Genomic DNA, 26019 nt, shown 5'->3' on the forward strand with positions numbered 1-26019 from the left:
TGTGCTTAATAAACACAAGTGTTACAGACAGATTTTATTTTCAAATAATAGAATTTAGCTTTTTAATCTCATGAGAACTTACCATTTGGTCCATTTTATCCCTGCTTTCCTGGATCTTTGTTCTGACATTGGTTAGCAATGTGTCAGTGTTCCGGACACGACTTTCATATGTTAAAGTTAATTTTCTAATCCCTTCGACAGATTTCCCAATGTTGTTCAGCTGATAAGACTCAGCACCAAATTTATTGTTAAGGATATTCAGTGCATCGAGATTATTTTCATCTTTATCTAAAGAAAGAAATAGATCTTTATTGTCAAGCGAGATACATTATCGTCTACATGGCTGTGCCCTGGAGAAAGGGCAGAGGGAACTCACCAGGATGGTGCTAGGATTGGATAGGCTGGGCTTATTTTCCCCAGCATGAAGGAAGCTGAGGGGTAACCTGATAGAGGTAAATAAGATAATGAGAAGCATAGTTTGGATAGTCATCTTTCAAGGGAAGGATATCAAAAACAAAAACCCTTAGGTTTAAGCTGAGAGGAAGGAGTTTTAAAGCAGATCTGTGCAGAAAGATTTTTACACAGAGAATGTTTGATGTCTGGAACTCGCTGACAGAAGTGATGGTGGAATCAGAAATAATTACCATGTTTAAAAGACCTTTAAAAAAGGTAAGACGTAGAAGGATATGGAGCTAATGCAGACAAAATGGGATGAGTATAGATATGCAGAGAGATCGGCATGGTCTGTGCTGGTTCTATGACTATGATACTGGATGGATATTGGGATTGTTTGGCTAAGATGCTTCAAATAGCCGAATAACCTGGAGAGCTTGCCACGCCGTTTCACCAGGTTGGTGAGTTACTTCGGGCAATCAATTCAAAAGTAAGAAATGCAAATGCCAGGCAGGACAGACGAGGCTGGATGGTAGATCATCCTCCCTCATCCCGAATCACAACCAGCCAGTCACTTCTACAACCATCTCAAAGTCTTTGTACTCACCTGATAGAAACATAGAAAAATAGGTGCAGGAGTAGGTCATTCGGCCCTTAGAGCCAGCACCGCCATCCAATGTGATCATGGTTGATCATCTAAAATAAGTTCCCCGTTCTTGCTTTTTCCCCATATCCATTGATTCTTTTAGCTCTAAGAACTAAATCTGACTTGATAGAGGAAACTGAACTGAATGTTCAAAACAGAGGCATTACGGGGGAGAAAAATGTCGCTCAATGACACCCCTCCTGACTGTATTTAAGAGTGTTGATGGTTTTAAGAGAGTGTTAGATATAGCTCTTAGGACAAATGGAATCAAGGGATATGGGGAGAAAGCAAGAATGGGGTAGTGATTCTGGATGATCAGCCATGATCATATTGAATTGTGGTGCTCACTCGAAAAACAAAATGGCCTACTCCCCCATTTTCTGTGTTTTTAAGTTTCAATGACTTCCCTCAGTTCAATTCAATTCAATTCAATTCAATTCAACTTTAATGTCATCGCACAAATACAAGTATCAGTACAATGAAATGCAGTGTGCTTAAACCTTTAATGGATCCAAGGATTTTTGTTCATTCATATGACAACATCTCTATGAAAGGAGCAGGATAATTGTGGAATAGAAACAGAAATATCTTGCAACTTTTCAAGTGGCATTTACACTGAACCAAGGAACCTTAATCATATCACAGATCCCAAGTCAAAATGGGTACTCACACTCAATCCCTTTAGCTGTGTTCATCATTATGTGGAGGTCTGCTGACGCTTTCCTTAGTCTTGCCTCAAACTCCTTATCATTCACAGGCCTCCCATTTGTCTTCATTTTGGAGATGAGAATTTCCAAATCTCTGACCACATTCTTGTGTTTCAATATCTGGTGATAGGACAAAGAGAGAAAAAAGTGTTCATTTAAAAAATGCCATCAATCAGCATGTGAGCGCTCGTTCTTATCTAAAATCTCCCATTGTGAAATCAGAACTATCTAGAATTTACCTATCTTATCTCCGATGTTTTAATAACAAGGCAAGGCCTGGGACCACTAAGAAAGATAAGTAAGGTTTGTCATGAAGAAAGATCTGAGGTAATTGCATAGGAGTGCCAGCGAGCGAGTCACAGACATTAGGTCATCTGATCCGTGGACGGGTAACACAGATTTAAAGCATCTCAAATGATGTCTGCATGCCTTCATTTGAAACGTCTAATTTTAACCGATCTCTAGTTACGCTAAGATCCCACACAAGCATATGAAAGGCAGGTGTCGAACATTACTTGAAACCAGCTTTGATTTGAACAATTTAGTTTCAAATTAAGTTTGCATTGTTCAAGGTCAGCAAAGCTGAACCACCAGGACTATAAGCTAACTGTAATGTTAGGCTGACTAATAATCGAAGCTTCAGGAGTTAAACCGCATCGGTGGAAATGTGAAAATCATGTGGTTATTTCCCACAACTGGGCTGCCCTGATAACAGATGAATATTAAAGATGTGTGGTGGAAATGTTGAGGATTGAAGGAGTGTGGAGGTTTGTACAGGATGATTGAGCTTAATGGCGATGATTCTAATTCCATCCATTCTTCTGTGTGTTGCCTCAACTGTGCCTCTGGCTGTGCAAGTCTCAACATTACTGCTTTCAAAGTTCAAATGTTTATGCTTTTTTTTGCGAGAAAATCCGTTTTCCTGAAACTCTTCCAATTTTGAATTTTAACCTCTGGCAGTCAGTGGCTTAGAATTGAGTATGGTCTTAGGAACACCGAATATGCCAGATACATTCCGCTCAGATCACGAAGTTCGAGTCAGTGCACACAATGACACACAAGAAACCGATGGGACCTTGCATTCCATCAGTTTCCAAAAATATAAGGAAACCCAAGGAACTGCAGATGCTGGAATCTTGAACAAAACCCAAAGTCCTAGCGGAAGAACTCCGCAGGTCATGCAGTATCTGTGGGGGGGGGGGGGGGGGGGGGGGGGGAATGGACGGGTGATATATTGGGGCGGGACCCTTTTTCAAACTGATGAAGGGTCCCACCCAAAGCATCACCTCTCCATTGAATGAGTGTGAATAATGACGCCTACCTTGTTTTTGACTCCCAGATAACAGTTGGGGCACGCTTCACAGCCCGTGGTGCTGTTGTAATAAGTGTCTCCTGCACACTGGTCACATTGATCTCCAAAAACTCCTGGCTTGCAATCACACGTCCCATCGCTCCTGCACTGGGTGGACCAAGAACCTCTTGGGTCACACTTACATGCTGCAAAAGTAAAATTATTTATTTTTGATTCAAGATCTGTTCCTTCATTTTCCTTTACATAAAAGTTCTCAATAGTTAAGAGAGAAACCTGCGGTAACGAACAGTGCAAACCAAAGAGAGAAAAAGCATTATATACCTCCCTCCCTTTTATTTCAATGTAGTTATTTAATTATTTAAACAATTAATTTTACAGGTAAGCAACCTCATTAAATCCATTTAATGCAAGAAGGAATACGGTTTACACTTCCTGAAGAGCAACCTAAATGTGGGAATTTTTTCTTTTGTGGTTACTAGCCCTAATGTTGATTTATTTTTCCACTATTATCTACCACACCCAACACTCTTTCACCCCATTTCGCAGTAAATATCCATTTGCTGCTGCAACCAAATATGAGGATGATGAGACTTGAATATACATGCAAATTTAAAAAATGTCAATATAGTTTAGTTGGGTTTATTGTCACATGTACCAAGGTAGTACAAAGCTTTTGTTGCGTGCTAACCAGTCAACAGAAAGACAACACATGATCACAATCAAGCCATCTACAGTGTACAGATACATAACAAGAGAATAACAAGAGAACAGCAAAGTCCGATCAAGGATAGTGCAAGGATCACCAAAGAGGTAGATAGTTATAAGTTCCTGGGACCTCCTAGTGGAAGGTGATAACAGGCTGTGGTATTTGATGAGGACCCCTGTGTAATCTTTTCCTCTGCTTAGACAAAAACCTCAATCTGTCTGTTTGGTACTGTAGTTGAACAATAATGTCTCCAGATCTTTTATCCGGAATTTGTTCAATGAGTAGCTATTCTCACTGGATCTCACTGGGTACATGCCATGCATGGAAAATAGATCACAATCCAACAAAGAGAACGTCTGACTGAGTACACTCAACTAAGTGACTTTGAGCAAAAGAAACATATGAAAATATCAAGAAGTGTCTACAATTTGGTGTAAAATGAATTTGACGCACCAAATCTATCTGCATAAACACGAGCACATATAAAATTCAAAAGCAATTCTTACATTTGCACTTTTCTGATGGATTAGAGGCAAGTGCGTTTCCATGAAAGCCAGGTCTGCATCTCTCACAGTTATGGCCTGCGGTGTTGTAGAGGCAATTACGACATTCTCCTGTCCACTGATCACAATTCTTGACTGCATTGGGATCCACATTATTGTTGCATCTACAAGGCTGACAGGGTCTGCCGGCTCGAGGATTCCCAAAATACCCTTCTTCACACATTTCACATCGTTTACCTGGGGAATTGGTGCAGAAGATTAAAAATTGAAATCTACACACATTTGAATCTCAACGTTTAGCATTAACTAAACGTTAGCCAATTACTACAAGGATCGTCTATATTGTTTTACATAGATATGCCATGTCATGTTAAATTATCAATGCAGGAGGAGTTCTTCCTTTATCAATCTGTGGACTAAGCTATGAGTGGGAAAGTGTTTACCTCATCACATAAAGTCAGTGAATAGAAAATTATTTGATGTGTATGATTTCTGTGTAGTAATAGTGAAACTATTTGCTTCATTTTTATTCTTTCTAATGGTGGTAAACGAAGGAGGTATCTGCTTTGTTGGAACTCTGAATAAATGACATAGTTATTGACTGAGTATAATGACAGTGAGATTCTGTGGACATCAGTGCATAAAAATGAATTCCAGTAATAACTAGCCTCTCCAATGTGCCAGTAATGTCCCAGGAACACATGACAATGTTGAGGGATCCAACAGTAGATCACTGGAAACACCTTGGTTTACATGATATTCCCAATGATCCACTTTAATGTGATTCTCTAACGATACCTGGATAGTTAAACGTGGATCAAGGAGAATGTGCCAAATGATGGTGAGAGGGGTGTCTTGGAGAGGGGTGTCGTCAAACATGTTAAAGATTTCAGATTGGACAAGGTAGACAGTAGTAATTGAAAAGCAAACCACTGCAGATGCTGGAAATTTGAAGAAAAATAAAATACTAAACATACTCATACTCAATTAATGTTGCAAGTTGGTGACCGTTCTGATGCATTTAGAGTATGTGTTATGTAAGTTCTACTGCACAGCATGGCAAATTGAGTTACTTTCTTCAGGCATTCACATACACATTGAATAATATTAGACCACTGTACTGTCTAACATCAATGCATGGCACCATTCTGATTCTAACCTGAGATGTATATAACAGCCATTCCCCCTTTGTCTGGAGTACCTTCTTTTTCATGCATGTATAATATACCTTTAACACATTCAAGGTTGGTAGATTGCACCCAACACTTACCCATTGTTTTACTTGGGCAGCCCACACATATAACCTCTCTCGTATCCGTGTCCACAGTGCAGCGTGTACCACCGGGGCAAGGGCATGTCCTGCAGCCACTTGATTCAGAAGGATCAGAGTAGTAACCATCTGGGCAGTTTCTGGATTGATCATTGGTGTAACAGGAACCTAGAAGGCAACAAGAAAAAGCATTCATTAATATGTCCACTGGACAAATGGGTGCTTTCCTCTCATTCAATAAGCACCAATCAATTCCTTATTAAGGCACTAATTTGACACCAAGTCAGATACCTTCTTCTCCTGTGCAGGAAGGAACTGCAGATGCTGGTTTAAACTGAAGATAGGCACAGAATGCTGGAGTAACTCAACAGGACAGGCAGCATCCCTGGAGAGAAGGAATGGGTGATGTTTCAGGTCGAGACCCTTCTTCAGACTCAGTCTCTCCAGAGATACTGCCTGTCCCGCTGAGTTGCTCCAGCATTTTGTGTCTATATTCCTCTTCTGTTGTCATCCACTCCTATGATAATTATTTTAATTATTTAAGTACTTTCAAACAAACTTTAGTTTGATCTCCACTTATTCCAGCTAAAATGTAGTTGTTGCAGCTTTGCTTGGTAATGTGGTTCCATAAGAGCTGGAACAACAGGCACCTCGCATTCTACACAGAGTTTATGCTTCTGGAAAGCAGCGCGTAATTCAAAAACATGTAAATTAAACATATACATTTAAATTTGTGCATGTTATTTAAAAAATACAGCGCATAAATTAGGTTTTGGTATTAATTAAACAAGTGCGTTATTTCAAAGATGCATAAATTAAACACCTGTATAATATACAGGTGCATGTTGATTGAGTAGATTTTCCTATCATTTTTTCTGATAGAGAGATCGTACTCTAGGACAGCAGTGTTATCTTTCTAGCTGATGGATGAATGTTCATGGAATCACCTTAGTATTTTTTAAAGTGCCTCACATTTGAAAAACTGCCAGTAACTATTTTCAGTTCTTCGTCCATCACAACTATCTAGTTACCCCTCATATTTTTTTGTACAATATATAACATTAAATTTGATCCTTCAGCCAAATTTCCCTTTGGGCACCTTATGAAGGAACAAGAATTCTGATGAAAGTTAATACACATTTTTTTTTCTCTGTCGATTTCTGCAGGGGGGAGAGGTTTCTTGTTGAATTATTAACTGTGAATATAGTAATAACATCAACAGAAATACCTAAAGGGGGTATTGAATCCAAGAGAGTAAGGGAACTAAAATTATGATCAGCAGATTAAGTGTTAAATCAGGGTGTTTCATGGTTTATTTTTGAAATCTCAAACGTGTCACTTTCTTGAATGAAAAAAACAGCATTATAGTCTTGTGTAGGAAGGAACTGCAGATGTTGGTTTAAACCGAAGATAGACACAAAAGCTGGAGTAACCTAGCAGGTCAGACAGCACCTCTGGATAGAAGGAATTGGGTCAGGACCTTCCTTCAGACTGAAGAAGAATCTCGACCTGAAATGTCACCTATTCTTTCTCTCCAGAGATGCTGTTTGACCCGCTGAGTTCCTCCAGCTTTTTTTGTCTATCCTTAGCATTATTGTCTTGTCATCCTCAGCTCACAGAGCAGATCTTCTCAATGTCAGCTTAGCTCTTCCTGATACCTTGTGATTTTTCTTCAATTATTCTATCGACATCCCTGACAAATTGACTAATGGAAATCATTTGTTTTTATTTTTGTAGCCATGCAGCATGGAAATGGGCCCTTCAGCCCATCAAGTCCCTGCTGCCCATTGATTACCCGTTGACACTAGTTCTACGTGATCCCCATTTTGCATCCACTCCCGACACAGTTGGTGTAATTTTACAGAGGCCAATTGACCTAAAATCCCTCATGTCATTGGGATGTGGCAGGAAACCGGAGCATCTAGAGAATTCCCAGGTGGATCACAGGGAGAACGTGCAAGCTCCACACATGCAGCACCCGAGGCCAGGATAAAACACGGGTCTCTAGTGCTGTGAGGCAGCAGCTCCACCACCGTGCTGCAAAGCTTCGAGCCAGGTGTTGAACCTGGAAACTTCTGATTCGTAGTGAGAGGCGTATCCATTGCACCACTGCCTCAACTGCACTGTTTTGTAATTGCAAATTTTATTTTTTTAAATGCCAAGTTAAGAAGATTAAGGACCACAACGACTTTAATGTATTTGGCACAGCTAACCGAGGACAAATATCTACCATTAATAATTCTCCATCAGCTCTATTTCCAGAGCCCCAGGTATGCAAGATATAGGTCACAGTCTCCCATGTTGAACACAAATCCAAGCCAATCTATTACAGACTCACCAGTTTCGGGGTCGCAGGTTTCACTGGGGCTTTGACAGTTGCATCTCACACACCGGCTTAAACGTCCCAGGTGGGGACTTTCTCTTGTGTAATCACTTGCACATTTCTCACAGAATCGTCCCTCGTGGCCGGTTGGACACGTGCACCTCTCGACCCACTGAGCGGGCTTTCCAATGCCAGGCTGGGCCGTGTGCAAGACCACATTATCAATATGTCCAGGGCCTGTAATACAAAACATCCAGGTTACTTTCACCACCATTTTGCTGAATTGTCACCTGCTTCAATTGTTTAATAACACACAAAAAGTGCTGTACTTATAAGAAGCATCTGTTGGCTGCTTATGACGGTATTCATAGAAACATAAGAAAAAAGCAGGAGTAGGCCGTTTGACCCTTCGAGTACCCCCATTCAATATGATCATGGCTGATCATCCAAAATCGTTCCCACTGACTCCCCATATCCCATGATTACGTTAGCCCTCAGAGCTCTATCTAACTCTGAAAACTGAAAACTCTCACTGAAAACATCAAGTGAATTGGCCTCGGATTGAATTCCACAGATTCGCAACTCTCTGGGGGTACAGCAAGGAGTGAAGACTGCATTCAGTCAGGCTTTTATTCTGCTCTGTCTACTGCTGTCACTTGGCATTCTACAGTGGTGCATTTAGTCACATCCGGCATTCAGCATTGCAAGCTAGAAATTAAGGAATCAAAGAATAAGAACATCTGGAGCTATACTGATCTCGGATCTAAGGTGCAATTCATTTGAAACACCTAACATGCCAATATTTCCAACATCTAGAGACCTGGCGTACACCTGATCTGAGCCTGGGGCCTGAACAGAGGCTGGAAACCCAGCTTCAAGAATGGGCTGAGAATCTTTGGAAGGACATTGACAGTCCTCATCTGCCTTTCTGCTGCCACCCACGACTGGAAGACTACAGATGTTCTTGATGCAGGGTTTCTTCATGAAACATCTGCCATTGCTTCCCATCCACTGATGTTGCTCGACCCACTGAGTTCCTCCAGCAGATTGTTTGCTCCCAGAATGCCTGGAACTCTGTAGATCTTAAGCAACTGACAACAGATGGAATGCAACATTTATTGGGTTCCTTTAGAGGTTCCCAAACCTTTATGGTGTTTACCAGACACAGGAGAGCAAGATGAAGGGACTAAGCCATTCCTCCAAAGAAATGGCCATTAGCACTTACAGACATAAGGTCATAAGGAATAGGGGTAGAATTAGGTCATTTGGCCCATCAAGTCTACTCCGCCATTTAATCATGGCTGATCTATCTCACCCTTCTAACCCCATTCTCCTGCCTTTCCATAACCTCTGACACCTGTACTAATCAAGAATCTATCTCTCCATTGACTTGGCCTCCACAGCCTTCTGTGGTAATTGGAATTGCAAGGGTTAAGGGGGAATTGGAAGGATTCAGAGCAACTATACTCTGATGGTGGTAGCTCAGGAAAATGTGGATCAGCATAATCAACCTGCTTTCATGGCTCTTTTCTTTGACCCTGTGTGTGCACTGGAGAGGAAAACTAGGAACCACCAGGTCTGAGCAGCAGCAGGAACTCTTGATTTATTTTTGTTTTCCTATAGTCTGGGTCAAAGCACATCCCAATTGTGTCTTTAGCTAAAATTAAGGCATCAGATGCAAAGGCATCAGAAGCAAAAGGCGCCATGTTTATTTTAAGATTGCAGTTTATCATCTTTCAACATGCCATTCCAGATTGCACTCATCTGTCACTGGAAGTAAAAAGCTGGTTACCGCCAAGTGCAATTTGCTGGCAGATTCTCATCTCTATTGACAGCTAAGCTTATGCAATAAGTAAACTGGAAAACAGTGGAAAAGATTATAACCAATTATCGGAAAAAAACAAGAGGTGGTGGTAAGTATTTTTTACCAATTTTGATGACGGGCATTAACTCTATTTCTCTCTGCGCAGGTAATGTCTGACCTGCATTTTCTGTTTCCATGTTGTATATCAGGACCTGTTTTATGGTGCAAGACTCAATGGCTCTAAACTGAAATGCCTGTGACATTTGCATGCTTTATCAACCACTGCTGTTTCAATAATACTTGATAACAGTCATATATCTGGTTAATTAATTGCTGAGAAAATATCCACTGAATGTAACCTTACTGCTTCAAGTATCTGGACAAGAGCAGTTTGGACTCTTTGCCTATATATAATAGTCCTTTAGATGTGATTCCCTAATGAATATGTTGACAGGTGAACAGTGATAATTGTTGCTTCAAACACTTCAATATCCACTTCACGATCCACTTCTATAAACCTTTATTCACATCTCTGACGTACTTTCGTTTTTCAATTTACTTTTCAATATTGTACTTCACACGTTTAATTTACCCAAGCTCAAGTGAGCTTTTCGAGGACTTACTCCGTATGGTGTAGGTGCCACGGATTTTGATGGCCTTGAGATCACTAAGCACCCGTTGGAATTCAAATGAAGTTATAAATGGCTTCCATCCATACTCTAGACCCTCATGGAGTCTAAGAAATAAAAGATTATTAAAATATTAAAATATTCTTCAGTCGTTGGTTTATAAACAACAATACCATTAGCAAAACTTTACAAATCTTTTACAACATTTGTATCCCGAAACATGGCTGACTCTTTCATTAGCCAAAGAGTTATAGTGGTTTATTGTATCAGTCCCTTAAACTTTACCACAAAATTTAATACTACACTATTGGGGAAAAAGCCACAGGAAAATCTATTTCTATTTCTTAAACAACATATAGTTGACTTGGTGTTAAATTATGTAACAATAGGCCTTGTCTTCTTTGACAATAAAGTTGTCCACAGTGAATTGTAATGTCCCTGTCCCACTTAGGAAACCTGAACGGAAACCTCTGAAGACTTTGCGCCCCACCCAAGGTTTCCGTGCGGTTCCCGGAGGTTTTTGTCAGTCTCCCTAATGGTCGAAAGTGGTTTCCACTTCTTCTATGTTCTGGAAGGTCTTACCTTCCACCACCTGCAACCTCCGGCAACCACCTTCAACTAGCATCGCAACCGGCTTCGACTAAAAAATTACCGATTTTTAAAACGGGAACCTATTTTTAGTCGCGGCCAGTTTTGAATTTTTTGAAATAATCGCCGGAACATAGAAGAAGCGGAAACCACTTTCGACCATTAGGGAGACTGGCAAAAACCTCCGGGAACCACACGGAAACCTTGGGTGAGGCGCAAAGTCTCCAGAGGTTTCCATCCAGGTTTCCTAAGTGGGACAGGAGCATTACTTTCTCCTTATGGCTGAAACTGTATTGGTATGAGTACTCCATCATCGTCGGGTTAGATTTACACCGTAATCTATGGTTAACATCTGCTTATATGTACCTGTAGTTGTATTTATGCTTGTGTGTGGATGGCATTGGGTTGTTTTGCACATTCACTTGTATACTTAGTGTTTGACTGGCTCCTTCCAAGATGATGTCTTCGACTGATGGGTAAGAACCACCCCGTTCCAAGTAGAATGTGAAGGAGAGGTTTTGGCCATAACTCAACATTTGATTTCCCAGAAACTTGGCTGAAGATAAAAAAAACAAGTGGAACATGAGTAATTAACTTTACATACTGCGATAAATGCCAATAGTAATAACACATTTGGTTTCATCAATGAGGATAGAGGAACTGCAGTAACTGGTTAACAAAAAAAGTCACAGGTTAGGCAGCATCTCTGGGGACCATGGATATGTGGCATTTCAGGTAGGGCCCCTTCTTCAGACTGAATGGTCCCGATCCGAAACGCAACATATCCATGTTTTCCAGAGATACTGCCTGACCCACTGTGTTACTGCAGCAGTTTGTGTCTTTTTTTCAGTTGTTTGTTTTTCTGGAGGTGCTGAGTTATCGCATTTATTGTAGAGCAGAAAAAATGTGGGCAGTTCCATTCATTACTTAATCTCTGTTTTCACTTACCAGCTGAAGCAGTCATGACTGCCTCGTACAGCATTGTGAGAATGGTGTTTTCATCTATGAGGATCAAGGTGTAGCCTTTTGAAGGAGTCTTGCTTCCATCCTATTAGTGAGGTGTTTATATATTCATGTGTGTATATATTTATATTATGGTACATGGACACACTTATCTGTTCTGTAGTAAATGCCTACTATGTTCTGTGTGCTGAAGCAAAGCAAGAATTTCATTGTCCTATACAGGGACACATGACAATAAACTCACTTGAACTTGAACTTGAGGTGTACACAGCAAGTGGTTCTTCTGACCACAAGTGTGTGGCTCCATACTTAACCTTGTGTAAACATGCAAATTGGAGGAACAGCATCTCATATTTCGCTTGGGCAGCTTACAGCCCAGTGGTATGAACATTGATTTCTCTAACTTCAGGTAGCATTGGCATACCCTCTCTCTCTATCCCTCCCCTCACCCAAGTCACACTGGCTTCTCATTTTCACCCAACAAACAGTTCACAATGGCCGGTTTCCTTTATCATCATTACTTTTTTGCACATCTTTCATTCATTGTTCTTTATCTCTCTACATCATCTCTTGTTTCCCTTATCACTAACCAGTCTGAAGAATGGTCTCGACCCGAAATGTCACCCATTCCTTCTCTCCAGAGATGCTGCCTGTCCCACTGAGTTACTCCAGCTTTTTGTGTCTATTTTCAGTTTTCGCAATTTTGGTCTGAAACAGCTACGTGGTTTGTCTCTGAATGAAAACTTGGTGATGGTAAAATTAGATGCTCCAAGCTTGCAGCTGCCTGCTGTGTCATTGTCTGACCCAGAGCATTCATTGATTTAGTATGTGTGGATATTTTAGGAATGAGAGGTTGCCTTCCATATAAAGTGGCATTCCTCGTGACTTGTTGAAACCCCAACAGTTCAGAAATTCTCAACATCTCAGCACTTGCTGGCTCTCCAGGTGCACCCACCACAGTACGCAGGATTGATAGGACCAGGGGGCTCGGAAGGTCACAAGTACCTCTGTCATTTGCACTCAGTGATTGAGAAGCTGAGCACTTCTTAATGATGCTACGCTGGGTGCTGAGCTTTCAGCTGGATAAACCATAAATCCCTTAAATTGCATGTGGCACTGCCTATGAATCTTTGATCGTACAGGTTAAGTAATGTCAACGTTAGATTGAATATAGTCCCTCCCTGAGGTTACAGCTCCGTCAATGTTAGTGAATGAGCAGACAGATGACACTTTTGAAAATATAAGCTGTGAAGATATTGACAGTTATTAAGACTTATAGATAATTTTCGAGAGCTATATAAACAGAAAACCTATTCATTCCCTTCAAAATATAACCACACCTAAAAGTGCTGTTTATCTTAAATTAATAATGCAAGAAGCAAATCAGAAGCAGAAAAGTTGATTGTAATTATCAAAATACTTATAAACATTACAGCCCCAACAAGGCTGAGCTTCTACACTTGCTGCCTGTATAGTAAAGCACTGCACAGCAAAGTTTAGGGTTTGCAATCCAATTGTAAAATTACAATTTGCGGTTTCTTGAAGGCAGATCAAAATTAGTTGTTATGCTTGAGTTTGAGATCACAAAGTAGAATGATTGCAGCCATCTAAATGCTGAAATATTGCACACAACTTCATCAAAACATATGTGTAGGAAGGAACTGCAGATGCTGGTTCACACCAAAGATAGACACAAAATGCTGGAGTCACTCAGCATCTCTGGATAGAAGGAATGGATGACGTTTTGGGTCGAGACCCCTCTTCAGTCTGAAGAAGGGTCTCGACCCCAATCGCCACCCATTCCTTCTATCCAGAGATGCTGTCTGTCCCGCTGAGCTGCGCTAACATTTTGTATCTATCATCAAAACATATGTTATATTAAAAAAACAGAATTAGCAAATTACATGACGTGCACATAATTGCTCACAACTCACCTGGAGCAACAAAGTAGACTGCGTATTCATTTTGGGCCTGAACAATAATGTCACGAGATGATGATGATCTCATTATATGGAGATCGGGGCCACGGCGGTTCTGAGCTTTCCACCCTTCAGTATCTGTACACAAGGAGAGGCCAGTAAGTCTCAAGTTCTTTGTCGTTTTTAGTTACAACTAATATTGGAGTTTTATTGGAAAATCCCAATATTGCTGAAATCACTGAATTAAACACTAACATAAAACCGAACAAGGAAACCATGCAAGGAATATAATTGACCAAATGTTGAATGCATTCACATGAGCTGTTCTCTCCACTGATGTAATGGAGAATTTTCCCTGAGCATGTTCACTGGTCATATTATAACATCACGGGCAACAATTGCTGCCCATTATAATTTACAGATAATTTATTTCTGTTAAACCACCAGCAGTGAAATATCATTCAGCTTTGTCATGGTACATTCCTGTTCTGAAATATTTCAAGCTGAAGTAATATGTTATGACAAAGTGATAGGTTAATGCATTGATATCTTTCGTAACATCACAAGATTCGTTTTTGAAATAGTTTAGAAAACTATTTTTGAATCATTTGGGGAATAAAAATGCCTCGAAGAGGCTTTTGGTTCATTAATTTTATCATCAGCTCTATGCTCTTATCAATGAATCCTTCTGTTATCTGTCTTGTGTATCCTGATACCCCTACTGGTAAAATAATTGTGTTGTACAAAGCTGTCAATAGTCATTCTCCAACCCTCTGGCCTGATGGTGGATACATTCCAACTTGACTTTTCCAGTTCTTCTCCATGTTGATATATGGTTGTGTAGACAGCAGCTGCATTCCACAAACTCTGCTCTTAAGTGGTTGCACAAACCGCTGAGCAAAGCTGAGCAAAGTGAAGATGAGGTACATAGCGAACAAAACCGGAGGCCCAGGCTGCCTTCGCTCTCACTAATCTAAGGGAGCTGGTCGTACTCATCAGTGCAACTCGCAGCTTACGAGGGTAACATGTTCCATGATCTTCACTGCAAATCACTCCAGGAACCTATTGATTTTGTTTCCTAAACCATTAATTCGATTCACACACATTTCTTTTTACATTTGAGTTTTTCCAAAATTCTGACTTACACTCGCATTCTTAATGAAATTAAATATTTGTGCCATATCACAATTTGTGTCATATTTCATATATTTCATTATACTGAGGTGACATTCAACAACTTGGCAATGTGATTAAAATATTAAATATAACATAAACATAAAAATTAAATAAAAATAAAAATAAAAATATTTCTTTATATTTTGTTATAAATATAATGAAATAATTTAATTTTAATTTTTACTTAATTTTGATATTTATATTATATTTATAATTGTATAATGACATTTCTGCCAAGTTGTTGGGTGTCACAGTAACATGCAGCGCTTCAGTTCATTGCAGTTATACGGCGCAGTACCTGAATCAAATGTGGAAGTGATGACGTCCTGCCTGTAACCACCATCCTCATTGCAGACTGATGAATGTCTGAAGCAGAAACATGCTGAGCAGCCCATGGGGTTTTCTGGTTGAAGATTGTAAAAACCATGCTTGCATCTGTGAGGGGGAAACGTAAATTTGAAACACAATGTTTCCTATTGGGGTTTTTTTCCACACAGCACGAGCTGTGATTTAGCACAGCTCCTCAGTCTTTCCAAAGTAGCTAGACACTTGCCAAAGGCAAGAGGGAGGCCACCTGAAACATGCCAATTACCTCGCGTAAAATAACAGTTGGGACCAAGGTGTATTTGTTATTATGCATTTCAGTTCAAGGTTTTGTTGAAGCCATTTCCATTTAACAATCTGTCATTAAAAATAAAATACAAACTAATGGCTTTACACAACAGCTGAGGGAAATATAACCATGAAGATGCTGAAAAATCTGCAGTTTAGAAAAAATGCTGTTTTGTATATTTTAACAGCTTCAGGTATAATCCCATAGATAGGGAGGGCGTGCAGATGCAAATCAAGAAAACGCCTACACAATAGGTTGCACTGTTGGGTTAGTTACTTCAAGCTTTACTAATAAGACTCAAGGGCAGCAGGAACTTGTATTTGGCTTTGGTGGTGGTAAATGTGGTGTAAAAAGCAGTAAAGTTGAACGAGTATTTTCTTGTGGCATTGTTATTTTAAACCCCTTACCGGTTGCAGTTGGATCCTTCAACATTATATTTACAACTGCAGTCTCCAGTGTCAGCGTTACAGATCCGTGTAGCACCAGCCATATTGCAAGTACAGCGCCTGGCAAGTCAAAGCACAATTTATTAATACAATACCATACAATACAATACGATACAATAAAACTTTATTTATCCCAGGAGGGAAATTGATCTGCAAACAGTCATAAAACACAAGATACATGAAACATGAAATTTGCAGTGATGAGTGGAAAGAACGGGAGATGTGGAAAGAGTGGGCGGAGGAGAATGGGGAGTCAGTCCACCCCACACAGAAGAGGGAGGAGTTGTACAGTTTGATAGTCACGGGAAAAATAATCTCCTGTGGCATTCTGTATGGCTTCATGGTGGATCCAGTCTGTTGCGGAAGGTACTCTTCAGGTTGACCAGTGTGTCATGGAGGGGGTGAGCTGTGCTGTCCAAGATGCTCCACAGTTTGAGGAGCATCCTCCCCTCCAAGACCACCTCCCATGAATTCAACTCTGCACCCCCCCCCCCCCCCCCCCCCCCCAGCCTTCCTGATGAGTTTGTTAATCCTGTTGGCGTCCACAGCCATCAGGTGAACAGGTAGGATGCAGGTGGGACAATGAGATATGTGCTAACTGCGGCTGTCACCTACCCCATTCTGTAGGCACTGATTCTCATCTAATGGTAGAACGTATACATACATTCATGTGCATAGGAAAGCTGACAATGTATTCTTTGTAAAGAAAGTCTAGATGGTCTGACTAAGCAATTATGTGGTTTAGTGTGTGTTCTTATATATCTTGAGTGCCCGAAATGCTACACAATTGATTAAAGTATTAGCAAACCACTGACTAATGTTTGAATGAATGATTGTTTTTGATTCCATGTGCCGCTCTCACATAAATTGCATTGAATGATGTGAACTATGCAGCATTGAACTAACCCATCTGACCCAAATGATCGATGTCGTTCCACATGATCCTCTCCCCACCCAACTAATATTACTTACTAGTCAACCGCTTGATAGTTGGGCCTGCAGTATTATGTATTGGAACTTTGGAGCACCTTGGTTTAGAAAGGCATGAAAGCAACGACAACAAATGACAAGCGCTGAACTACTATCTACCTCTTTGGTGACCCTCGGACTTTCCTTGATTAGACTTTGCTGGCTTTACCGTGCACTAAATGTTATTCCCTTATCATGTTTCTATACATTGTAAATAGCTCGATTGAAATCATGTATTGTCTTTCTGCTGACTGGATAGCACGCAACAAAAATGTTTCATCATACCTTGGTACACGTGACAATAAACTAAACTAAACTGAAACTGAGCTGAAACCTATTGTCGAAGCACATTACTTTGAAAAATTTTAGTTCTGGAGAAAGATTCTAATCTTTTCACCAAGGTTGCAGAGTTAATGGATGAGCTGATAGATGTTTTCGCAATTGTGTATGATTTGGAAACAGTAAACAGTGAAGGGCCGCATGAAAGATCATCAAAAACATAAAATAAAGCTTTAAATTATTCTTTGCATAAAGAGATCAGAGTGTGGAATTATCTGCTGCAGATCTGTGTTTAAGCCAAGCCCAGTGTTTGAAAAAAGGTGTAAGACAGTTGCTTGGAAAGGACAAACATCAAAAAGAATGGGAGTGGGGGCGGGTGAATATACAGAGTTTGGATTTTGCAAAATCACTGAAATACCCTTGCTGCCCAAGTATTGTGTTTTTTAAATCAGAATGTTAAAAATGCAATAGATGAAATAATAAGAAAATGTCAAATGTTGCAAACTGTTCCAAAGGCAGAAAACAATACCAATAACAGCAGATATTATTACATCTGAACAGAGGAGAGGTAGATTTATATTTCAATTACTGAACCGATAAAAGATCTGCATCCAAAAAAAATTGCTCGGCTTTTTCCAACACTGACTTTCCATTTGCTTCTGTTTTTATTATGCATTAAAAATGCAACTTGTAATATATGCCATCTATTGTCATCATATCTTAAAAATCTCGCTGCCAGACACAAGGAGGTATCAATTGACCTACTTGCAGCCACTGCTGGATAACGAGTAAAAACCAGGCTGACACTTGTCACACTTGTCTCCAATTACTCCTGTTGCTTTGCAGCGACAGCGGCCATATTCATCACAGCTGCGAGATGTGGAACCTGGGAAACACAGAAGATATGCAAACAAAACCATTTCATTAGTAAGAAATGTATTTCTTGCCAACTTCACTCAGTTGAGAAACACTTTTACCTCTAATCAAAGGCATAATCAAAGTTTAAAGTCCATCTCAAGGTTTTAAAACCACATTCTTTATTGATCCTTAATATGCTTCTGAGAAATGCATTATCAGAGATTATGCCCTTAAGATTGTATGATAATGCAGAGAACAAAGACCCCATACATGGCAAAGGAAAAAAGATTAGTTCACATTTGATTAACAACAGTTGCATTGTGGAACATTTACAGATGGTTCAATAATACACTTTCCATAGTTTTGATTAATTTGAGTACCAGCATATGAATGTTACTGTGATTTGTTTAGTACACACATTCAAATCTACTCTTAAGGTTTTTTTCTATTCTATAGGATAACTTGGGAAAATCCTTTTATACTATTACTAAACCTACTTTGGTCAAATTACCTCAACTTAGTGAACAATAAGGAATTTTGCAATTGACAAATGAGATATAATTCCAGTATGGTACTTTTATCAATTTTTGTGCAACTATTCTCATTACAAATACAAAATACCTTAGGAACAAGTCCTCCAACATCTTGTTTTTTGTTCAAATATTTGCATCTGTAGCCTCTTGTGTCTCCAACTATTTATTTTATTTTTGTGGACAGTGGTCTTCGATAAAAAAGACATAACACAAGAGCTCCACCATCTCAGTTACACTGTTTGCAGCTATAGGAAATATCGCAGGGACAGTATTGGGTTGTGACATTTAGTCAAGACTCTGCTAGCCAAGGGTCACAAGAGGACCCAGTGAAAGACATCAATGCAATGATAATAGCATTTGCTGACAATTTTATCAAGTTTTAAAAAAATGTTCTCTTTTGACAGCATTTCAGGTGTAGATTTGACATAAAATTACGACAGTTTGATTGTTGTGTAGTTTAGTAAACACACCCTAAACTGAATCTCTTGAGGTGAACCTCAATTGTTGCAGTTACAGTTATTGTTGCAGTTACATGTGTCTGTTCTTCAAGTGTAGAGAATGAAAAAACAGCCCTCCATATTCTCTGGTATACACATGTTCAAATCATAAGGTCATATGTGATAGGAGTAGAATTGGGCTTTTCTATGGAATTTTTTTCCATTGGTTTGACTCCAAGATATACAAAAGCAGTTGCAAAGAAGCAGAGAAACAACAGACCAACAACAAAGTGGCTCCATGTATCTGTTACCATGATACCGTCCTTTCTGTCCTTGGCCTCCTTCACTGTCAGGGTGAGGTCCAACGCAAATTGGAGGAACAGCACCTCATACTTCACTTGGGCGGCTTTCAACCCAGCTGTATGAAATTGATATCTCTAACTTCAAGTAGCCCTTTCTTTCCCTCTCTCACCATCCCTCCCCCACCCTAGTTCTCCGACTAGGTTCACCGTCCTTCTGATTCATTTGATTGATTGTATGCATCCTTGTCACCTTCCCCTCAGTTAACAATGAACCATTCTACATTTCCTTATTATCGTCTGCTTTGATCTGTTGTTTCCACACCTTACCCTTCTGTATCTCTAGACTCCCTCTCCCCTTGACTCTCAATCTGAAGAACGGTCTTGACCCAAAAAGTCACCCATTCCTTCTCTCCAGAGATGCTGCCTGTCCCACTGAGTTACTCCAGCATTTTGTGTCTACCACATTCAGCTTGCTAAATGCAAACTGTTGTATTGCATTATATGAGATTATATCGGCCAACCATCCTTGGAGATTGATATAAATGTTAAAGGAGAAGGGCATATGGTAGAGATCATTCTCCCAAGATTGAAATGATCTGTTAGAGTAAAATTAAAATGTCTAAAGACGTTACCTTGATCTGATCCTTAATCCAATGCGTTGCAAGCAAATTCTTTCATAGTACCATCACCTAGATCAAATACCAAAAAGGGCATGAAGTTTGACTCTATGAACTTACCCAATGAATTGCAATAGCAGGGCTGACAGTGCCCCCCTTGGTAGGTCGGGTAGAAACCTTCCTTGCATTTCTCACAGTGTGTTCCCTCGGTGTGACCAACGCAGTTCAAACAGCGTGTACCACTTCCGGTTTGTTCATGCAGTAGAGGATCCCACACACATTGTCTAGCTCTGTGATTGCAGCCACACTCTGTAGAAAGACAATAAACAGCATGAGCAAAACCCCTATTTGATTCAGATTCAGATTAGTTCATTGTCATATACATCAGGTTGCAATGAAATTCCTTGTTTGCATGAAGCTCAAAGATTCAATTTTTACGGTCAATACCAACACCACTAGTGGAAACCAGTTTAATTTTGCTCATATTTTACACTGCGCTGTTCATCAATAGTGCTGATAGCATACCTGCCAACATTTGAAAATGAAAAATCTTACTCTGAGTGGGCGGGTTGACGGAGTGCGAGCGCTCTCACCCTCCCTCTCTCTCTCATGGTCTCTCTCTCCCACTCCCCATCTCTCCCTCTCTCTCATCTTTCTCTCACTCCCTCTCTCACCCAGCATAACCCCCAAAAGATAAATATTTTATTAAATAAATGTCTTCAAACAGCTGAAAAAATCTTTACAAAGAATGTTTCCTGAAATGTCTCTTTTCCTAGCACTGTGTGCAAACAGCAGAGAAAAAGTGTTGGCTGCAGCCATCTTCTGCTTCAGTAAAGGGAAGATGGTCGGTGATTGGCCGCAACGCCCCTCGGAGACAGCGTCTGATTGGCCGCCGAGTGACCAGCGCATTGGATGATTGGACACAATGCCCTTGGGGACAGCACCTAATTTGATGAGAATTTTATGGGAAGCTGGTCAGTGATTGGACGCAACCCCCTTAGAGACAGCAGTTGATTGGCTGTTTTTCCCCCTCATTTTAAAATGGTACTGTTCCAATTTTTCACACTTTTTTAACTTAAAAATCGGAACAAATACAATAAAAACGGACCAGTTGGCAGGTATGTGATAGGTGTAATGTTACAGTAGCAACAGAGTATGCATTATTGAATAAAATCATCTTGTTCTCCATGTTCAATGTTGTACCTTTCCATTTAATTGGTTTCATATCTTGCCAACAATATAACTGCATTATAGTCATAAAACTGCACAAAGCAACAGCTGTAGCAATTTGTCAGTTTAGACCTTTAACCCCGCTCTGTTGAGAAATGATCTGGGACAAATAATCACATTGTCCGCGTCAATGAGCTTGATATTTAAGAATGTTAAAATTGTAACGAATTACAAATGAAAAAGATTCACAAGGGAAATTGATTTAAAAGGATTACATAAATCGGGAAACACAGCATAACCACAAGAACTTCCAAGGGGTGTTTTGTCATTCGCGGGTCCACGCAGCGGGCTGACGAGGGTTCTGCCCGAGTTGACTGCCTGCCCCTCTTCCGGGCCTAAGTTCGTGCCCGCGTGTCCCTGGAGAGGGAGCACGCGTTGTCTACAGGAACTCTGGAGACCTTCCCTGAACGCTGGTCTCCGCAGGAGTCGTGTGTATTGTAGATAAAGTTGACAATATTTTAATCTGATAACTATTTGATTGTAAACTGCCAACGGCAGTCTTGATTTTGTCACTATTCTGTATTTGTGTATAATTAAAATAAAAGCTGTTTGTTAATTTTTTTAAAAAGGGGCGTTTTGTAGGGCCACTGAGAAGTGCCTCACATAGATGGAATGGCTGGGTGACAAATTCAACCAGACTTTCAACTATGGTCGTCCATTAAATAACTGCACAACTCACTAACAAACTGGGAACTATTTATAATAGATGACTTCTAAATTAAAATAGAAACACTATCCAAGAGGATTTAATTTTAGAAATTACCATCTTTATGCTGTCTCTTGCATTTTCCTTATAGGAGGCCATTGCTAAGACCATACGGACAGAAAGTAAAATAACCCGACATCAATTTTTTATAAATAATGTTAGTATTCTGGCTACGTAATCAATGTGATTCATGCTGTGGAACATCACAAGGCATTGCAATAAGGTGCCATGCAAATGCAAACATTTTTCCCATAAACTTGTTATTCATAAAGTTCACAAATTATAGGAGCAGAATTAGGCCATTCGGCCCATCAACTCGGCCATGCAATCATGGCTGATCCATCTCTCCCTCTCAACCCCATTCCCCTGCCTTCTCCCCATAGCCACTGACACCCGTACTAATCAAGAAACTGTCAATCTCCACCTTAAATATATCCATTGACATGGCCTCCACAGCCGTCTGTGGCAATGAATTCCAAAGATTCACCACCTTCTGACTAAGGAAATTCATCCGCATCTCCATTCTAAAGGTGCATTCTGTTGTCTAACAGAAGCAGATAAATCAGATGAATTCATATTTATTTTTGATCCTTCAGCAGATATTACCCAGGCATTTTTGCTGGGTGCCTATCGCAGGCAGACGAGCGGCGTTGCGTCTAGAGTGGAGCTTTAGTCTAAATTTGTTCCAGAAATAACTGGTTTCCATTACAAAATGTAATGAGATGAGTTGGCCTGACCTTTCAGGTTAAGGACTGTTTAAAGCAGAGTATTAAAAATACAATTTACATCAGCAGCATTCAACATGCTTTCATTGACTCTCACAAACAAATAAAGGCCACAAGATGGCTCTGTTTCTCTTTCAGATTTGGAACAAAAATACACCCCCTCCCCTCCCCGCCATCTCAGGACGATATGTATTATCCGCACTATCTCTGAATCTTTCCCTACACTGTGAAATCACCAGTGTAGGAAAGAACTGCAGATGCTGGTTTAAATCGAAGGTAGTCGCAAAATGCTGGAGTAACTCAGCAGGACAGGCAGCATCTCAGGAGAGGAAGGAATGGGTGATGCTTCGGGTTGAGACCCTTCTCTCCAGAGATGCTGCTTGTCCCGCAGAGTTGCTCCAGCATTTTGTGTCCACTGTGAAATCACCTCTGTCTTCCTATTGAATGTAAACACACACTGCCAGATGTAGTGTAGGAATGTAGATTCAACCATTTTAGCAGGGACACAAAATGCTAAACACCCCCAACTTCTGCACAATCATACATAATATTCACATGACCTTAATGTGCTTCATGTTTACTGGAGAGGGTTGGATAGTGATTTTACTCGACCCCATATTTCCATCCCACATATACACCCACCCACACTACCGAGGTCAGAGAGGCGTTTTTCCCAGCTGAATGAAATCTTTCATATCTTTTCAAAGTCATTCAGGAAACACCAGTCATTGCCGTCATGCTCCGTCTTCCATGAGGGCATCCAACTCAATGGATGAAGTAGATTACACATAAGAGCACCTCGAACAAATCGGCAAGAAAAGATTGGTAACTTTACTTGTATCAATGCACGCCACAGACCGGATTTACAGCGGTTATTTCCTAACATCACAGGAGGCCGTTTAGCCCATCAAATCTATGCTGACTTAGACCACCCCATTAGTCCTATATTCTCACATTGCTATCGGCTACCCCCAATTCACCTGCCACCCACTCATACTGGAGATTATTTACATTAGCCAATTATACTACTGACATACTTTTGGGATGTGGCTGGATGGTGGGTGACTTGACTTGAAATTTGGTTTGATAATATTGCTGTGTAAGTTCCTTTGTGCACGATGGCAACACAATGATGTAGCGTGTTGCCTCACAGCCCCTGTGACTGAAGTTCGACCCTGACCTCCAGTGCAGAGTTTGCACATTCTCACTTTGACAAAGTGCTCTTATTTCCTCCCATTGCCCAAAGATGTGCTTGTTGCTAAATTAAGTGGCTACTGAAAATTACTTCTATGGCACAGCGATAGAATTGCTGTCTTACAGCGCTTGCAGCGACAGAGACCCGGGCTCGATCCCGACTACAGGTGCTGCCCGTACGGAGTTTGTACGTCCTCCCACACTCTAAAGACGTACAGGTTTATAGGTTAATTGGCTTGGGTTTGTATTCTTTGTATAGAGTAAATGTAAATTGTCCCTAGTGTGTGTAGGCTTGTGTTAATGTGAGGGGATCACTGGTCAGTATGGACTCGGTGAGCCGAAGGGCCTGTTTCCGTGCTATATCTCTGAACTATACTAAACTAAACTAAACTAAACTAATGTTGGTGGGTGGGAGCAGACTTGGGGTGGAGTCGATGGGTGAATGAGAAAAAATAGGTACAGGAAAATATCTGGCCGAACAGAAATAATGTGATTAATTTGATTCAAGATTCAAGAGAGATTCAAGAGAGTTTTTTGTCATGTGTCCCAGATAGGACGATGAAATTCTTGCTTTGCTTCAGCACAACAGAATATAGTAGGCATAAATAAACACAGAACAGATCAGTGTGACCATATACCATATACCATATATATATGTGTGTGTATATATATATATATACACACATAAATAAGCAGATAAAGTGCAATGGGCTATTAATGTTCAGAGTTTTGTTTGAGTTGAGTTTAATAGCCTGATGGCTGTGGGGAAGTATCTATTCCTGAACCTGGATGTTGCAGATTTCAGGCAGCGGGGAGATGAGTGAGTGGCCAGGATGGTGTGGATCCTTGATGATGCTGGCAGCCTTTTTTGTCACCTGGTATTGACTTGATAGACCAAATGGCTGCTAATGTGAGCTGTTAGTACAGCACAGCCTGCACGCAGTGAAACCTGATGCCTTATTGAAAGCAATGTGTGCATTTGCAGGATATTGCCAGCGTACATTGAAGATGCTACTGCACCTTGTGAAGTCACCTCAAAACTAAATGTTGGTTATCAGTTTCAGCTGTTGGTGCTTTGCACAGATGTGTATATCACAGTGGTTTCATTACTCAGTTTAAGTGACTTTCAACTAAACACTTTCAACATATTGCGATCGATCGATCGATGGGTGTAATTCAGTTCAACACCTTGCTCATGTGACAACAATTTGCAATTAACTACTGTTAATTAAAGAGCCCTAAGTAAATTTGTTGCAATGCAAGTGTTTTTATTATGGTTAAGATCCTTTAGAGTAAACAGAGTAAACCTTATCTCACATTGAATTGAAATAGAAGATACATTTAACAAATGGTGCACCCCCCCCCCCCCCCCCCAGACCACCCCCCTTACATCCTGAATCACCTGAATCACTTTCACAAACACAGCACAGTGTTATACCTTGAAACAGGTTCTACACTTTCATCGAGAAACGCGGTTACGATTTTTTAACAGTTCCATTAACGTATTCTAGTAGGTTAACTTTTAGCCAGTTTTATAACAGTGCAAATGAAGTGGAGCAACATGTCACAGCTTGCCCTGGATCATTGTTGAATTGTTACACTCCTAGGTTGGAAGGGGGAGGAAACATCCATTAATAACTCACGTCCTTTTTCTGCATAATATAAGGACAGAACTGTTTTTAGAGCCACTTTGGCTCATTACTTGCTTTATAGTGTTTACGTTGGACATTGCAAGTGATATATTTCTTTTCCTCAGTCTGAAGAAGGGTTTAGGCCCAAAACGTTGCCTATTTCCTTCGCTCCATAGATGCTGCCTCACCCGCTGAGTTTCTGCAGCATTTTTGTCTACCATATATTTCCTCAATTTGTTTTTGTGGCATGTGGGTATTTAGGGCAACATTTAGTTCCATCTCAAATTGATCTCATGCTGATCTGCTGCCTTGAACTGCTGTGGTCTTTTTGGTGAGGGCACTTGCATTGTTCCAGGTCAGAAAAGAGTGTGATTTAGTAGGTAAATTGCAAGTGAGGGGATGATGCCCTTGTCCAAATGACAGATCTATACCCCATCAATAATTTAATCTATAAAGTTAGGCATGGTGCAACCTGTACTTTGCAAGTTACCCATCGTTTTGCTTTGAATCTTCAAGTTGTACTGAAAAAAACAGAAGGTA

General features: G+C 40.3%; 1 protein-coding gene across 1 annotated transcript in view; it reads right to left on the reverse strand.

The window, feature by feature from the left end:
* Positions 1-26019, reverse strand: part of LOC129701133 (laminin subunit gamma-1-like) — a 60868-nt gene that overhangs the window by 16447 nt on the left and 18402 nt on the right. The window contains exons 2-14 of the mRNA XM_055642145.1: positions 20114-20302; positions 18012-18132; positions 15960-16058; positions 15238-15374; positions 13779-13901; positions 11248-11437; positions 10288-10400; positions 7876-8097; positions 5538-5705; positions 4271-4504; positions 3068-3243; positions 1710-1866; positions 83-288 (exon numbers count right to left, since the gene is read on the reverse strand). Coding sequence (XP_055498120.1) covers positions 83-288; positions 1710-1866; positions 3068-3243; positions 4271-4504; positions 5538-5705; positions 7876-8097; positions 10288-10400; positions 11248-11437; positions 13779-13901; positions 15238-15374; positions 15960-16058; positions 18012-18132; positions 20114-20302 — 2135 coding nt within the window. The remainder of the gene's footprint in view (positions 1-82; positions 289-1709; positions 1867-3067; positions 3244-4270; positions 4505-5537; positions 5706-7875; positions 8098-10287; positions 10401-11247; positions 11438-13778; positions 13902-15237; positions 15375-15959; positions 16059-18011; positions 18133-20113; positions 20303-26019) is intronic.

The sequence above is a fragment of the Leucoraja erinacea genome, chromosome 10 (assembly GCF_028641065.1).
Source record: "Leucoraja erinacea ecotype New England chromosome 10, Leri_hhj_1, whole genome shotgun sequence".
In the NCBI taxonomy this organism is placed as follows: domain Eukaryota; kingdom Metazoa; phylum Chordata; class Chondrichthyes; order Rajiformes; family Rajidae; genus Leucoraja; species Leucoraja erinaceus.